The sequence below is a fragment of the Patiria miniata genome, unplaced genomic scaffold (genome assembly GCF_015706575.1).
Source record: "Patiria miniata isolate m_02_andy unplaced genomic scaffold, ASM1570657v1 HiC_scaffold_17, whole genome shotgun sequence".
NCBI classification, from domain to species: Eukaryota; Metazoa; Echinodermata; class Asteroidea; order Valvatida; family Asterinidae; genus Patiria; species Patiria miniata.
In genome coordinates, this window is record NW_024037055.1 from 11,318,482 (window position 1) to 11,332,333 (window position 13,852).

General features: G+C 39.7%; 1 protein-coding gene across 4 annotated transcripts in view; it reads left to right on the top strand.

Annotated features, from left to right (window-relative positions):
* The window catches only part of LOC119723821 (regulator of nonsense transcripts 3A-like), an 83,204-nt gene that overhangs the window by 5,097 nt on the left and 64,255 nt on the right, over nt 1–13,852 (top strand). For all 4 annotated transcript variants that reach the window (XM_038194698.1, XM_038194699.1, XM_038194700.1 and 1 more), the window contains exons 2-3: nt 3,684–3,889; nt 8,653–8,759. In XM_038194698.1, the coding sequence (XP_038050626.1) occupies nt 3,722–3,889; nt 8,653–8,759 (275 nt within the window). In that variant the 5' untranslated portion in view covers nt 3,684–3,721. The remainder of the gene's footprint in view (nt 1–3,683; nt 3,890–8,652; nt 8,760–13,852) is intronic.

Sequence of the window (13,852 nt, forward strand, 5' to 3'; positions counted from 1 at the left end):
ACGGCATAATGACGTCATCAAGTGTCGTATTAAAAGCAATCAAAGATTTCTAGATTTAATGTTTGAAAATCAATGTAAAATCAACTGCTACAGATTTGATTTTGTTCTTTATGGCAATCGATACAATATTGCAGGGTCTTCATTTTTGGTATTAAGTGCAAAATCACGTGACCCCTCCTTCCGGTTGAAACCGGAAGTGCCTTATAAATTGAAATTGGCAGAAGATACGAACTCGCTTTCAACGATGTTAGTGTCTGCCTAGGCTGTTCTTCAAAAGCATATAACAGGTGACGTCATAAAATGTTAGAGCGCCCTCTAGCGGCAGGTTAAAAAACGTCAAAAACACATTATCACTTGATGTACATGTATGTGGCCAAATTTGTGGTAATCGCTTCAAACTTAATATACATGATGAACTTAATGCAGAAAAGACCTGTGCGCGAAAAAAAATTGATTACGTCATCATACCGGAAGTTATAAAGAAAAGACCTTTAAACCTTAAACAATTGGTAAAACATCAACCGTGACAGATAAAATGGGTGGCATGGGTGGCTTGTGCGTAAAGCGCTCGCCTCTCACCAAGGTGACCACGGTTCGAATCCTGGCCGTGGATCGCATGTGAGTAGAGTTGTGCGTTGGTTCTCTTCTGTGCCACGTGGGTTTTTCTCCGGGCCCTCCGATTTTCCTCCCTCTGGAAAAATCAAACACTTTCGATCTCAGGCTGTGCTCCGTGGTCATATATGGGTCAATGTGGCCGGCAGCCATAGGCGCCTTTACGTGCCAGCGGCCCGACCACGTTGTAGCCGCGTCCTTTGCAATTCAGCATACCAGCTGCGAGTAAGGATGATTAGCCTCCTAAATTATTATAAAATCAAGATGTGGCTATATGTAGTACAGTTAATATAGCTCTGGAGGTTTCTGGCCATGACGTCACAATGACGTCATCAAGTGTCGTATTACAAGCAAATAAAGATTTCCATATTTAATCTTTAAAAATCAATATAAAATAAACTGCTACAGATTTGATTTTGTTTTTTATTACAATCGATACAATATTGCAGGGTCTTCATTTTTGGTATTAAGTGCAAAATCATGTGACCCTTCCTTCCGGTCGAAACCGGAAGTGCCTTGTAATTTGAAATTGGCAAAAGATGTGCACTTGCTTTCAATGATGTGAATTTCTGCCTAGGCTATACTTTACAAAAATATTACAGGTGACGTCATAAAATGTGACAGCGCCCTCTAGCGGCATGTTGACTAAATAAAACATGGATTAAAACATGCATTTTGAGTTGATGTGTTTTGAAAAGTTTGCGGTAGTCCATGGCCCAACACCGTGTGGTTGTTCCTACAACCTCTAGTTTCTTTTGATTATTTAAAAATTCTTATTTCCATGTTTGCCTTTGAGAAATGTCCTGCTTAAGACTGAAAATATCCAGTCAGTTTGCTTCAATCACATACAATGACTTCCCAACAGAGAAGCAAAAAACCAAAAAATCATTATGGGATCATTGGCATCAATACATTACATATATAGCCTAAAGAAAACAATAACGACGTCAATGAATGTTCCATGCGACCCAGGTATTAAAGTTGATGTTAACAGAGTGGTGTTATGTGATGGAAATAGGCATGGTTGCAGGGCATTTGTGTTTTTTAACACTACTTTTCTTGTTTTTAATTCATTTCTCTGTGTATTCGTCTTTTTAGGCCCCCCAAAAAAGTCTCCGGTTTCTGGTATGCGCGCGCGTTGCCGTAGCCATGCTCGTCGGCAAAATGAAAAAGTTTGTTTTTTTCAATGAAAGATGATGTCTCAAACCGCCAAACTCACTCGTTTGACTGGAATCCTGCTGCTGCACAATTTTAACGTATTTTTAGATGGGGTTATGATTGAGAATAAGCTTTATGTGGCCTCTCTGGACTCCCATATATTTGCACTAAGTTTACTCGGGCACCATTTGCAGTCATCAGCCGACATTTGAAACAAAAACAAAAAACAGGTAAAAAAAAAAAAGCCGTGTCGCCGCACCACTTTTTGGGCAAGCTCCATACCAGAAACTGGAGACTTTTTTTTTTTGGCCTTATGTTTTTTTTCCTTCATCAATGAAAATTCTGCTCGCATTTTACACCAGATTTCCTATAATTCAAGTGTTAATTTACCTTTATAGTGTCATGCGCGTTACCTACTTGCTGTAAGTGGCACCTACATGTAGTCTGGTTCCCAGACCAAAAGATTCTGACTATTTCTGATGAATCTGACGTGAGCGTCGGGAATAGTTGTCAGGTCTGGGAAACAGGTCAGCGTACGTACGTACTGTACCATACCCTATGGACACTCCAGTGTTGATGTATATGTGCATTAAATTGTATATGTGTATTAAATCATGGAGCTATTAAACACATGGTTAAATCAAAGATCCTATAGCACCGTAGGCACAAGACAAGTCGTCTGTTCCTTGCTCTATGGTGGAGAAAAGTCGCCTGTTGAGCAGACAAGTCGACTCGCATGTTTTTGGGCCGGGTATTTTTTGCCATGCTCGGCTTTGATCATTGGGTTGATAGCTAGGGCAGGGGGTTGCTGGATGAGATGATCAGGTTTAGCTGATTTAGTTTAGAAAATGATGGTGCTATGATTGCTATCCCATTTCCATACAAACTATTGAACACTGGGGTTCAACCTTATACAGGGTGCCCTGGAAATAATGGGGCATGTAAACCCTGCCATTTTTGCCAATTTACAACCGGAAATTACTTCAAATGTTTACACGATCTTCAAGGTTAAAGATTTAGCTTGAGAATACCCTTTGTTTAATTAAGATTGCTTAAATTGTAAAGCCAGAGATATGTTTGAATAACCGCAAAGCCAAGAAAACCATTCTGTGCCACTTTTAGGAAGCGAGTGCTTCAAAGATCAGACAATGCCAGTATGGCTCTTTTGATAAGATTATCCCTATGGGTGAATGACAAACATTCCATTCACACGACAGTATAGGGTTTTGTTCTTATGTTGAAACAATTTAATTGTACAGACGGGCTCACTTCTTTGAAACTTCAATGAAAGAGTTCAATTGAATATAAATGAATATTGCACACTCTGCTTAAACGTGTTAAAATCACTAACAGTAAAGTGATTTGGTTTTAGACTAAGACTGATTTTAACTGCTTACAGAAAGTGGCACAAAACGAGTTTCTTGGCTTTGCCATTATTCAAACATTTTTAAAGCAATCTCAGTGAAACAAATGGTATTCTCTATCTATTAATCTATTACCTTGAAGATGGTGTAAATATCCGCAGAAAATTTGGTTGTAAATTAGCAAAAATGGAGGGGTTTACATGCACCATTTTGTTCAGGATGCCCTGTAGAGTAAGAGGTACATGTACTTTGGATATCTGCCTTTAATGCTGCATAACAGAGCTGATATAGCGCAGCGTGATTGTCCGTGCACATCGTTTTTGCTGCCGGGCCTGTGCGCCCTTGTGCCGGTTGACGTGGCCGTGCCGTGCATGGTGACATCGTTTTTGCTGCGCTTCACGTACCCGCTTCACGGTGCGCATGCAGTTCGATACCGTTCATGCAAGCATTAGACAATTTATTTCATATGCCCTAAATATATATTTTTTTTACCCAAACTATGCATTTTCACTTTAGTATTGTCTGACATTCGTTGTATCTCCCCTCTAGATCTATGAGCAAGGAACAGTTGGGTTTGACATTGGCATATGTGCGGCCAGTGCAGCAGGGTGCAAAACAGCAGAGAAGTGAGAACCACTGATTTAGAAGTTGTTTTTAGAAAAATGACAAAGGAAGTAAAGAACGAAAAGGTCAGTGGAAAAGAAGACGGAAGTGAAACTGAAAGGAAGAAAGTGAAGGAAACGCCAAGCACCAAGGTAGGTAGTCTGAGTAACTAGGATTCTACGAATTGCTTTTCTAACATTTGGACATGGTCAGGGGATAGTAGAGTTTGAGATCAATAGCCGTATCGCATTTACCAATAATTTTTTTTTACCATTTTCACTCGTACCCCCAAAACAGTCTTCAAACTGCCGTATGCTTCAGTGGGAATTAAAAATACAAATGGTGGTGGTTAGGTTCACATACCTTTGGAAAGAAAAGAGAAATTTCACCTTCAATTTGGAAACCCATCTTCGTTGTGCTGGAGGCTGCCATCTTGAATTCAAGATGGTGGCCTCCACACATGCCAGAAAAACGAGGATCGGTTTCCCAATTGAACATGAAATTTCTCTTTTCTCCCCTAAGGTACATGTATGTGAACCTAACCACCACCACCATTTGTATTTTCAATTCCCACCGAAGCCTACAGGGGCTCGTAAAGCCCGGTTCATACTTCATGCGAAAGCGAATGCGAAATGAACTTGACGTCAGGAAACATTAGCTGCAAAATTTGCCAGAATTGAAATATGTTCAACTTGTATGAATTTGCATCGCGAATACTTGCCATGACATTACAAATTCGCATTCGCTTTCACTTTCGCACCGAGTATGAACTGGGCTTGAGGCAGTTTGAATACTGATTTGGGGGCGAAATCTGAAGATTTTGATTGGGGGTACGAGTGAAAATGGTTATTTATTAGTAAACGCAATAAGGCTATCGATCTCAGACTGTACTATCGCCCAACCATGTCCAAATAAGCAGACTGCGACTACTGGGACATGTTGTGCGATGTGGCGACGAAGTCCCAGCAAAGTGTTGCATAACAAACTCTTCAGCATGCTTCACAAGCTGAACGTTCCAGATGGCATGGAAAGGTTGATTGAACATCTTTACAATTAAAGGGAATGTACAACCTTTGCTTTTGCTGAAATTTTTGGAAATTAATGGATTTGGAGGATTAGTATGTTAAAGCAAATATTGTTACACTGACTTGTTTCACGTTTTGGGTTCGTAGATGCTGGAAAAACCAAGAAAACCAATCATATTCTTGTAGTCTGGTTCGCTGACCCCACTTAAGATGAAACAGAGCAATTTATAGACTTTGGGGAATGGTAAGACTTGTACCTCTTCACAGTTGTGTAATCAATTGCAAAGAAAATGCGGAATAACTAATGAAAAATGATGAGCAGTTTTTGAAAAAAGCCAGTTTTCTTCAATGCTGGTCGGCCGACCAGCATTGGAAAAATACAACTTTTCTTGAAAATGCACACCACGAGCCACAACTTTACAGGATGCTTTAGACTGTCATTCCTTAACAATCTAGTAAGGTATTACATGATAATTTGATCGTTTCGTTTTTTGATGTTTGCAATTTTGTATCTTCCCTTTAACGAAGCCCCTAGTACAATCGGGGAGCTCGATAGTCCAAAGATTCGATAGTCCGAAGGCTCGATAGTCCGAAGATTCTTTAGTCCGAAAGTTCGATAGCCCGAATGCACAAAATGCCCATAAGAGGGGGTTTGTTAGTCCGAAATTGAAATAAGGTTCGTTAATCAGAACATTTGAAGCAATAGTCCGAAGGTTCATTAGTCTGAAGGTTTGGAAGTCTGAATTTAGAATAAGGTTAATTAGTCCAAAGGTTCAATAGTCCGAAGGTTTATTATTCCGAATCGACAATGAGGTTCGATAGTCCAAATCGACAATATAGTCCTTTTGTCCATCGGACTATCAAACTTTATCATCAATTCGGACTATCGAACACTATTGTCTATTCGGACTATTGGACCTTCGGACTATTTAACCTTCGGGCTGTTAACCGGTACAATCACCTGGAATGGACAAAAGACACCCCCCTTCAACACTCCTTTTGGAGTATTAAGCAGGGATGCTCAATCTCATCAGCATTGTTCAATCTCTACACAGATCACCTCAATTAATTTTCATCTAATTAGATTTTAATTCCGTGCTGTACGACTTTTTATGCGTGTGTCCCGTACAACACTTCATACTAATTGTCTGTCCGTGTGTGTTGGCGGGCCAACACTGCGTTATGGGGAAGTTTCTCATTATTAGGGTAATTAGAACCAAGTTGTGGGCACTTTCTGCTGTCCACATATTGTCTTCAGCCACATAGTACCATGGGACAACTCGTGTGTAGTCCCCACAGTTACAGACAAGAATGTGTGGGCGTACACTACATAGGCCTACACCCTGAGAACCGACAGACAAAGTGAAAACAACAGATTCTTTGTTGACCTTGATCGTTCGTCTTCTGTTGAAATCGATCGTGCGTTTATGTGCCTAGTCTATGGGAGAGTGTACAAAGACAAAGGAAAAGACAATACGGGTAGCTTGTCCTCGGGAGTTATGTCAAACACAACTGTATACATGTATGCATACACGTGCACATAGTAATTTGTAGTTTGGTTTTTAGTCCAGTAAGAATTGACATAAAACGTTAGTGCCCCTAACATTTTAGTTCACAACCAAATATTTACTCAAAAACCTTTTATAGTTGCCATGACGAACACGCACACAAAATTCTACCAATTTTGTGCCTTGGGGAAATATAATTTTTAAGCTCTTAAAAATGCCAATTTCTACACTACACTGAAATGTCCTGTGACCCAATTATGGATGCCCAGGTTAGAACAAGGTTAATCCTAAATTGTCAGATTCCAATACGGGCAAGAGAGCATGGCAGCTTCCACAAACACCTGTAAACTGAAACTCGTGTAGCAAGTTGTTCCTAGTAATTTCATGACCACAGACTTGATTATTGCAATTAATATAATAAAATTGATATTAATTTAACCGAATTGATATTATTTTATCGCCAGACAAATTAACTTGCTGTCAAACTCCCTTATCTGATTTTATGCATTTAAGGGACTTTTTTAAGTATTTATATTTCTGTTAAAAAGTTATTCTGAATAGTTTCACAGCAATTTACACAGAGGTTTACCCCAAGTTTGTTTCTGCTATGGAAATTTTTCAAAAAAAGGGGTATCGGGGGTGGGGGGAACCCAGAGTTGTAATGACTCGAGTCAATGACTCAATTCGAGTCCGACTCGAGTCACAATTTTTGGTGACTCGACTCAACTCGAGCCCCTAAGGGCAAATGACTCGACTGGACTTGAGTCACTGCGAGCAAATGACTTGACTCGACTCGAGTTCCTTATCAGAATAACTCAACTCGACTCGAGGAAGGTTAATAAGACTCCAGTCCCAAAAATAAAAGCAAAACTTTGCAAAAATTATTTGCAATGACTTACGCCGTTTCGTATTTTTGTGTTCACGTCACGTTAGAATGTTCCCGAATACATACATGCGTGGTTTGATCAGTGTCTGCATTAGTTGAATGGCGATCAGCTGGCAAATCAATTTTAGCATCTGAAAGATAAACAGTATCAGGTACAGTTCAAATGTTCAACATCTACACAAACTTTTGATTTAAAACTTCACTCTTTTTATAGAAATGACCAAACACATCCTTCCCATTGAAGTACAAAATGTACAATTGAGGTTTTAGCACAGCACTGAGTTTACATACACTACATTGATAATAGGAGTACATCACTTCGGAGTGGTGGTTTTCTTTATACAGTTTTCGATTTTTGAGTTTTTGCATAGGAGGGGGACTTAGGGTAGCCTCATTTTAAAGTAAGGGCACTCAATGAGTTTTGACAGTGTAAAGCGAATTTCTGTCAACAAATTCTAAGGGGGGTGGGTTGAAGTGGGGGTGCTATCCCAATATCACCTCCCCCATTTCGTTACTATAAAATGGTATGCGGTGGAAAAAGTGGAATCAGTTGCTCATTATCTATTGAGGGCATCTCTTTTCGAAAATTTTAAAGAGTTTGAAGGCAGTAGCCATCTGGCATTTTGATGGTGATGACTGATTATGTCAATGACGATGACAACAATGATGTTCTTACAACTACATGTGAAATGCTTTTGTCATCATAATTTTGGTCATATTTTTTAGCCTCAAGTGGCCATTTATATTATTTTAAGTTGAAAAGTTACAAGGATTCTTCCCCATTCATTCAAAGCGTAGGATTTCACTTAGTTGTCGGAAATTTGTTTGTTTGTTTGTTTATTTCCATTTGTACAACAAAATACAATGAGAAATTACAAGAAGTTAATAAATATAAATCAATGATAGAATTAAATAAGTCCAAATGGGGTTTACATCCAGAGGAGGTCAAACCCTCCTGTAGCGGAGCACCCAGACTGCTGGTAAGTGCTGCATTGGGTTTGAATGATGATGTTTATTTAGTGATACAGTTACATTAACTGCAGCACACTTATCAATATTAAATAAAGATGTACTTGTTTTTGAGGACAAAAAATGAGATATATTTAGTGCCCTGCTACTTTAAGACATGTGCAACAGTTTAAGTTAGTACAAAAGGAAATACATGCATTCTTATATATATTGCACATCCTTTTTGTTTTTTTAATTAATTAACATTCATGTATTTCCACAGGTTGATTTTGGCTGAATTTTGGAATGGGACCACTGTTCTTGTCTCTTTTGTACTCATTATTCCTTCTACATGATCTATTCAATTCATATTCACATTCTATTCAATTTATTAATCACATAAACTGGCTTCTTGGTGGCAAAAAGTGTCATGGGAACAGTTTGGGCTGCAGGGCATGCATGTATGTGTTTAACACAAGTTTTCTTTCTTTTTTTATTGAAAGGAGCTCAATTTTTTATTTTGTGGCAAATGTACACATTTTGTGTAGGTCGTTATTCGATGCCTTCCTCCTACCCTGACTGAAGCTGATTTCCTGGAGCAGATTTCCCCACTCCCAGACAATAACTACCTGAGTTTTGTTCAAGCTGACAGAAGGTAGGATCCTTTAAAAAGCCAACAAATCAAATAACTTACTTGTTTTTTTGGGGGGCGATGTATATGTCGTTTCAGGGTTCAATTTATATTTATTGTGTCTCCTAAACAAAGTTTTGAGGGACACTTTTAATAACCAGTCCTATATTCTGTGTCCCCTTATTTCCGTTTGACTTACACGTAATGCAGACAAAACGTGTACATAATTTGGATAATATTGGTTGATATTTATTTTTATTCCCTGCGGCGAAGCCGAAGGGGCATACTGTTTCCGCCTTGTCCTTCCGTGGGTGGGTGTGAGCTTGTCTTACATACGCAGTGTGGACTTCCGAACAAAAGACGTCCACATAATGTAGGTAGCACCGACGTTGTGTGGACTTGCCCACGTCCACACAGTGTTTCCCCATTTCTGGAAAACAGGTTTAGAGGCATTTTTGGGTTAGGTTTATCTGTAGCAGAATGAAGAGAAACACTAAAGGGAATCATTGAAAAAAAATTGGGTTGTAAGAGTTTTCACAGTTTGAGAAAAATGAGTTTTTCCACTGGTGTTCCTTAACTACACGAAAAGAAAGGAAAGTCCACACTACGTATGTGAAACAAGTCTGGGTGTGTGTGTGTGTGTGTGTCCGGACAAATCTTGTCAGCGCGATAACTTGAGAAATACTTTACATATGAACTTCAAATTTGGTTTGTGTATTGTTCTTGGTAATCCTAAGAAACCTATTGCATTTGGGGCCGAAAGGTTAAGGGTCAAGGTCACAGTGACTAAAACAAAAGAAATTTTGTCAGCGCGATAACTTGAGAAATACTTTACATATGAACTTCAAATTTGGTTTGTGTATTGTTCTTGGTAATCCTAAGAAACCTATTGCATTTGGGGCCGAAAGGTCAAGGGTCAAGGTCACAGTGGCTGAAACAATAGAAATTTTGTCAGCGCGATAACTTGAGAAATACTTTACGTATGAACTTCAAATTTGGTTTGTGGATTGTCCTTGGTAATCCAAATAGGCATATCGCATTTGGGGCCAAAATGTCAAGGGTCAAGGTCACAGTGGCTAAAACAAAAGAACTTTTGTCAGCGTGATAACTTGAGATATACTTTACATATGAACTTCAAATTTGGTTTGTGGATTGTCCTTGGCAATCCTAAGAAACCTATTGCATATGGGGCCAAAAGGTCAAGGGTCAAGGTCACAGTGGCTAAAACAAAAGAATTTTTTCAGCGCGATAACTTGAGAAATACTCCACATGTGAACTTCAAATTTGGTTTGTGGATCGTTCTTGGTAATCCAAATAGGCCTATCGCATTGGGGGTTGAAAGGTCAAGGGTCAAGGTCACAGTGGCTAAAACAATAGAAATCTTGTATTTATTCTGAGATATAGGAATTAGGGATTAATTCATATAAAACCTACAGAAGGCGCTAATGCTGTCAATGAACGTTCCATGTGACCAAGGTACATGTAAGTTGATGTTAAAAGAGTGGTGTTATGTCATGGGAACTGTCACGGTTGCGGGGCATTTGTGTTTGTAAATACACCTGACTTGTTGTTATGGTTTTTATTTTGTTTAATTTGTTAAATTTTTTGACAAATCTCATGTTCCCAGCAATTTTATTGTCATTCTGAGACCGATGCTAAAACGGTAGTACGGCTGAGTTAGCTTTGATCATCTGTACCGAATATCATTAAAAATGCATCAAACACAGTTAAGCCTCTTAGGACTTATTCCTCTTTTTGACTATAGTTTACGCTTTGAATATTCATATGAAAAATCATCAAAATCTGTTTCCCAAACTTTAAACGCAACCCATATCTTAAAAAGAAATCTTGTATTTTGTAAGATACCGGTACATGTACCATGCCTTGTACTTACATGTACCCCATCTGCCTTCCAACTTTGTTTTACTGGTCATTTTTCACCCAACCCTAACAAATTTAAATATTTGGTGTGATGATTAGCCTACATGTATATATGAGATACCCCCAGAACTGAATTATTTTTGCAATTTGGCTAGTTAGTTTTTGAGATGAACTTTTGGCTAATTAGCATGACATCTGAACTTTAAATACTTGTATCTCCAAAACTATAGCACCTACAAAGTTGTACATCATAGGTCTATTATTTAAAGCTCTTTGCATGGTCTCCATTTCATGAAATAAAACCAAATTTGTAGCATGAAGCGCAGAGAAATTACTTAATGAAATGACCTTTGAATTACAAAAATATGTACGCTTCAAATTTTGAAAAGTTTTTTCCAGATGTTGGTTTATGATGTAAGCAACAATCTTGGGAAATTTTTGTGAGGGCGCTCTTAAAGTTATTAAGTTATGAATTTTTGAAGATAGCATGTCCTGGGAAAAGACCTCATTCACAACACACTTACAATGTACCGGTATATTACATACTGCATATGTGCACGTTCAACTGTACATACTGGTACTTGCCCTTAACAGCCCTATGTCCAATGTTTATGCAGCATCTTGCTACATGTAGCTGTAGAACGTGGCGTAGAGTAAGCCAACGTGGTTATGTTGTAAAGCGCCCTGTTCACCATGTTACGCACATACGATAACCTTGCCAAAAGTCGCCATCTTAAAATAAACACATTGCATTGTCTTCCCATAAAACCATCTATTGTCACATTACTACATGGTGGCAGCGGTCTCCGAACCTGCAAAATGCCTTCTAATCCACCCCAAGCAGCAAGACAGCCACAAGTAACAACTCATCTCCCGCTACCAGGGAAATTTGATGGCGGAAATGAATCGAAGGCCAAAGTGGATCAAGCGCTATGAACGCTATCGAATAGCATCAGGCCTGACCAAAAAGCAACAAAGGGAACAGGTGAGCACTTGCTCTATGCTATGGGTGATTGTGCTGATGACATACTAATAACTCTAAGACTCAATGAAGAAATTGCAAGATGAAGTCACTTTAATAAACATTATGAAGGCCGCCGTAATGTCATGTCATCGTACAAAAGGCTCGCTTTAACAGACGAAAGCAACAGCCATGGGAACCTATCGATGCTTTCATACAGGACCTGTACCGTCTAGCCAACTACTATGAATATGCAGAACTGATAGACAGTCTAGATAGAATAGTCATAGGGGTGTCAGATGAGAAATTGTCGGATCATCTCCAGTCCAAATCTGACCTCGCCTTTGACAAAGCGGTCCAGTTTTACCGCCAGGCAGAATCACAAAAACAAAACCGAGATGTGGTGAAAGGTGAAATAAACTCACCTTCACAAATCAATCACCTCCAGTTGTCATCTGCATCGCACATGGTAACGAGTAGAACCGGAAAAGGTAAACGGCAAAATGCACGGTCATCTGCCCCACCCAGCCATGGAAGTTGGTGCCCATGGTGTGGGAAAGAATGACATACCCGTACTCACTGCCCTACCAAAGACTGGGCTTTCTCGAACTGTCACAAAAGAGGGCAGTTCAAAAGTATCTGCCGCAGTTCAAAAGTTCACGAGGTGCATGACCTGCTAGATGATGACTCGGACTTACCATTCCTCGGTGAATTCTCCAACAACAAAGACTACTGAACAGCCGAGATATCCGTCAATGGACACAAAACATGCTTGAAGTTAGACATTGGGGCAACAGTTTCTGTCATCAGTGACGCCAAGTCTTTGCTAGCTGGACAGAAACTAAATACAATGAGTTGATCCCTTTGTGGACCAGGCGGCACCCCATTTTCCTGTACTTGGCTTGCTAACTACAGCATCGGCAGGGACAAATCAAGGAACAACTGTACGTCATCCAAAACCAACACTGTTACTTGCTCAGCAAAAGAGCATGCGTCGAACTTGGCCTCATCAAACGAATCAATGAGGTCCAACCAAGCTCACCACCAGCCAGTTTCCATACTGAATTTCTAGCTATATTCACGGGTTTGGGCAAACTCAAGACAGAGTACCACATCACACTCCGCCCAAATGCCAAGCCTGTGAGTCTACATATGCCAAGGAAAATTCCACATGCGCTACTTCCGAAGGTGAAACTGTAAATCGAATCAATGCTGAAACAAGGAGTGATTTCGCCAGTGACTGTACCAACTGATTGGTGCTCAGGAATTGTTCCAGTGCCCAAATCAAATGGCACTGTGCGCATATGTGTTGACCTCACACAGCTGAACAAACGGGTCGAGCACGAGATTCACCCCATGTCATCCATTGAAAGTCTGGCCAAGCTGGGTAAAAGCACGATATTCTCCAAGCTCGATGCCAACAGTGGATTCCGGCAACTTCCACTGGATGATCAGTCAAAATTGCTTGCGCCAGTCATCAGGCCCTTCGGTCGATACTGTTTCAACAGGCTGCCATTCGGCATATGCTCTGCACCAGAAATATTCCAGCAGACAATGTCTGGTATTCTGGAGGGCCGCGAGGGAGTTATATGCCACATATATGACGTACTCAACCACCGTACATCTCAAGCTGAACATGATCACAGGGTGAGAGTAACCCTACAATGACTGCAAGAAGCAGGACTAACACTCAGTAACAAGTGTGAGTTCACAAGGAACACAATCAAGTTCCGTGATACACAGATACACAGAAAACGTCAGCCATTGCCCAGCTCCCTACACCCACAAACATTACAGAGCTACAACGGTTCATGGGCATGGTAAATCAGCTGGGGAATTCATCGGTGACGTCATCATGGGTTATGTAACGTCACGTTAAAGATTAATAGATTTAATGTTTAAAAATCAATATAAAACCAACCGTGAGAGACCTAAACTTGATTTTTGCGGGAATTGATAGAATAATCCAGGGTCTTTATTTTTGATTTTATGTGCAAAATCACGTGACCCTTCCTTCCGGTTGTAACTGGAAGTGCCTTGTAATTTAAAATTGGTAAAAGATGTGAACTTGCTTTAAATGATGTATGCTGTGGCTAAGTTTAAACAAAATTTATGGTGACGTCATAAAATATTACAGCGCCCTCTAGTGGCAGGTTGTTATAGATGATTATAGATGAAAATTGATGTGACGTCATCAGAACTTCATCACGTGACATGTGACATCATAATTCAAAGCCCTATAAGAATATAATCACATACTTGCCACCATTTATTA